Raw genomic sequence first — 2,892 nt, 5'->3', positions numbered from 1 at the left:
GGCTTTATGGACTTGTGAACTCCGCGCTGGTTGTTATGCCTCTGAGTAGGGTTTTTTTTTCGTAAATAAGTGCAACTGGAAACTGAAGGCTACAATACCTCTTACAGGTCGAAGCAAGTTTCGTTGGAAATATTAATATCGATGCCGACGTTAGCATTTTCATCATAAAAGAGTAGGCTTCAAGATACAAACATACATGTATTAACGCGAGTAAATTCTAAGAGAGGAATAAAGGTGCACGGGGAGACAGTACTTGCAGAGAGGGAAACAGCAGATATTTCTATTGATGAGAGAAACAAGCGATACAAACAAATAAAACACCATCGTTCCAGGTGGCGCGCACACTTCTAAAAGGTAAAGCGACAAGCATTGGTTACTATATTCTTTTTGTTTGTTACAACGCAGTATGATGTTTTATTTCGCGCTGCGAATGGCTGTTAAAACCACAGTAAACCACCTTTCCGTAAAGATGATCGGAAACTGCCCTGGTCTTCCCCGTTATATATACATCAATGTCTGTTCTCGGAAATAACGGGCTGCACTGTGGGAGGGAGAGATCAAAAAGATTTGTCCGAGAGAGAGAAAGTCTTAGGTTTTCCACGATTTCACCTTAACATCAGAGTTTAGTGTCGTGGTTTCGGTTTGAGTGTCGTAAAATCGTCTTGACTTACGCGCAAAGGAATAGAAGACACAGTGTCAAAAGCGACGTTTGTTTCCGGAAAATGGCAGCTTATGGAAATGTTTGAGGAAAGTCGGAAATATCTTGTTAATTCTCCAAAAACTCCTTGGTCTGTACAAAAACTGGAGCTGATTTTAATAGTTAATTTCCGGGCTTCCAGACAAGCACGACAAGTAATCCATTACTAATTAACGGAATATTCTCAGGAATTATGGCATTTTTCACACCTCTTTCTCTGCTTAAATAATGGACATTTCTTGGTCTCTGAACGAAACGACCATAATATGTGAGGCAGCGCGGTGGAATCAGGCTCTCGTCAAAATAATCAAAGTGAAGAAACCTGCTTTTTCCGCAGGCCTGTGAATTTTAATCAAATTTTTGTTTTTTGGCTCAACACCTTTCATGCCAATTAAAGAACTCATTTATGTGTGGATTTTTCTGAAAAACCGTGAATAAAGGCACAAAATATGGAAATTTGCAGTTACCACTGAATCTTAAGCTATGGAAATAACTTATCTTTGGCAGCCATTTTCTCACTAACTTTTCCTCTGAAAACAGGTGACACCCACCTCCTTCATTAGCAAATATCTCGACTTGTATTCAAGATAAAAGGATATTTTTTTCATCCAAATAAAGACAAGTGAACAAGCTTTAAGATAATATCAATAACTCTACATGCGTAAAAAATGACGAGAGCCTGATTCCACCACGCTGCCTCACATATTGACATCAAGAAAAGGAAGGGGAATAACTGATTAGCCTAGTACTAAAGAACGGCCTTGACCTACTGGCATACTGAGGATTTGGTACTTAGTTTGGTCGAGAGGACATCGACGGTAAGAGCTTCATTATGTCATAAGTTGGTCATGGGATAGGTGTACAACTTACAGACAGACAGACAGACAGACAGACAGACAGACAGACAGACAGACAGACAGACACAAACACACACACACACACATGTATTAAATTAAATGTGTGTGTTTCTCTGTGTTTCTGTCTGTGGTTCTATGAATGAGTGAGTGAGTGAGTGAATGAGTGTGTGCGTGTGTTTGTGTGTGTGTGTGTGTGTGTGTGTGTGTGTGTATGTGTGTGTGTGTTGTTGTGTGTGTGTATGTGTGTATGTGTGTGTGTGGGTGTGTCAATTTGTAATGTGTATAATATGCCTTTCTATGTAGTTTGTCTGTCTGTGTATGTATGTATTAACGTATCCATTAGGAATTCTTTTCCTGATCTGTTATGTATACCTGTGTACCCTACTTACAATGATATATTCTATCACTAACCATTCTGAATATTATCATTTGGGACTTGGGCTTATACCATTCTGCTGCATGGTTTGATGACTCTTTTCTCCAAACGCATCCAGTATTATTTTTTCTTTCTTTCCCCCTAATTTTCCTCTGAAAGATTTCTGAATAAAAGCCAAAAGCATGGTTGGTCGCTGTTTTAAAACTGAGAATTTAAAAAAAAAGAAAATGGATTTCTTGAAAGATGACAGTGAATAAAACAAACCCAACAACAAGCCAAAACAAAACAAATAAAATGCTACAATGTCATATTAACAAAGTTACTAACTTGAAATTTCTTCGGATTTTAAATTCTATTTTAGAACACATGATCGGGTTCATGTTATGTGTATATTTAATTCGTTTTTCAAACAATTTTTAGGCTTTACAAGTTGTTTATTTGAACGAGTTAAAAAGACTGTGTATTTGTTAACCCTATGATTGCCGCGTTTGCTTTACAGCCTCATAAAGAGCAGGAGACACTTTCAGGCAAGGCAGTTAAGGGTTAATATTAAATAATAATATGTTCTTTGTTCATCCCCTTCACATCAAACAATTTTTAATCTGTTGTTTTTTTCTCCCCAAAAAGTGGCGATTTTTGTCCTTGAACTTCGAACTTTACCGGAAATAACAGTAAACATTTTTTAAATACAACTTATGTAATTTAGAGTAACTCACACACAGGCGTGACTGATCTTTTATTAACTTTCTTTTTTTTCGGATGTTTTTCCTCCACAATATCTGGCGATTTCTGTTCTTCAACTCGGAACTTTTCCTGAAATGAAGGATGTTATGTGTTTGCTGATTCGTCGATATGTCCGGCACTTGGAGAGAGTGAAGATAGAAGGCGAGGATGGGGAGAAGAGTAAGTCTGTCTGTCTGTCTGTCTGTCTGTCTGTCTGTCTGTCTGTCTGTCTGTCTGTC

At 37.9% G+C, this 2,892-nt stretch overlaps 1 protein-coding gene across 1 annotated transcript in view; it reads left to right on the top strand.

The window, feature by feature from the left end:
* LOC101857189 (short transient receptor potential channel 7) overlaps positions 1 to 2,892 on the top strand; it is a gene marked incomplete at its 5' end in the record, with an annotated part of 37,912 nt that overhangs the window by 30,869 nt on the left and 4,151 nt on the right. Inside the window, 1 exon segment of the mRNA XM_035970292.1 lies at positions 2,755 to 2,833. Within this exon segment, the coding sequence (XP_035826185.1) occupies positions 2,755 to 2,833 (79 nt within the window).

Source organism: Aplysia californica, unplaced genomic scaffold (assembly GCF_000002075.1).
Source record: "Aplysia californica isolate F4 #8 unplaced genomic scaffold, AplCal3.0 scaffold00248, whole genome shotgun sequence".
Taxonomy (NCBI): Eukaryota; Metazoa; Mollusca; class Gastropoda; order Aplysiida; family Aplysiidae; genus Aplysia; species Aplysia californica.
The sequence above is the reverse complement of the archived record's forward strand: the minus strand, read 5'-3'. Positions and strand labels throughout refer to the sequence as shown.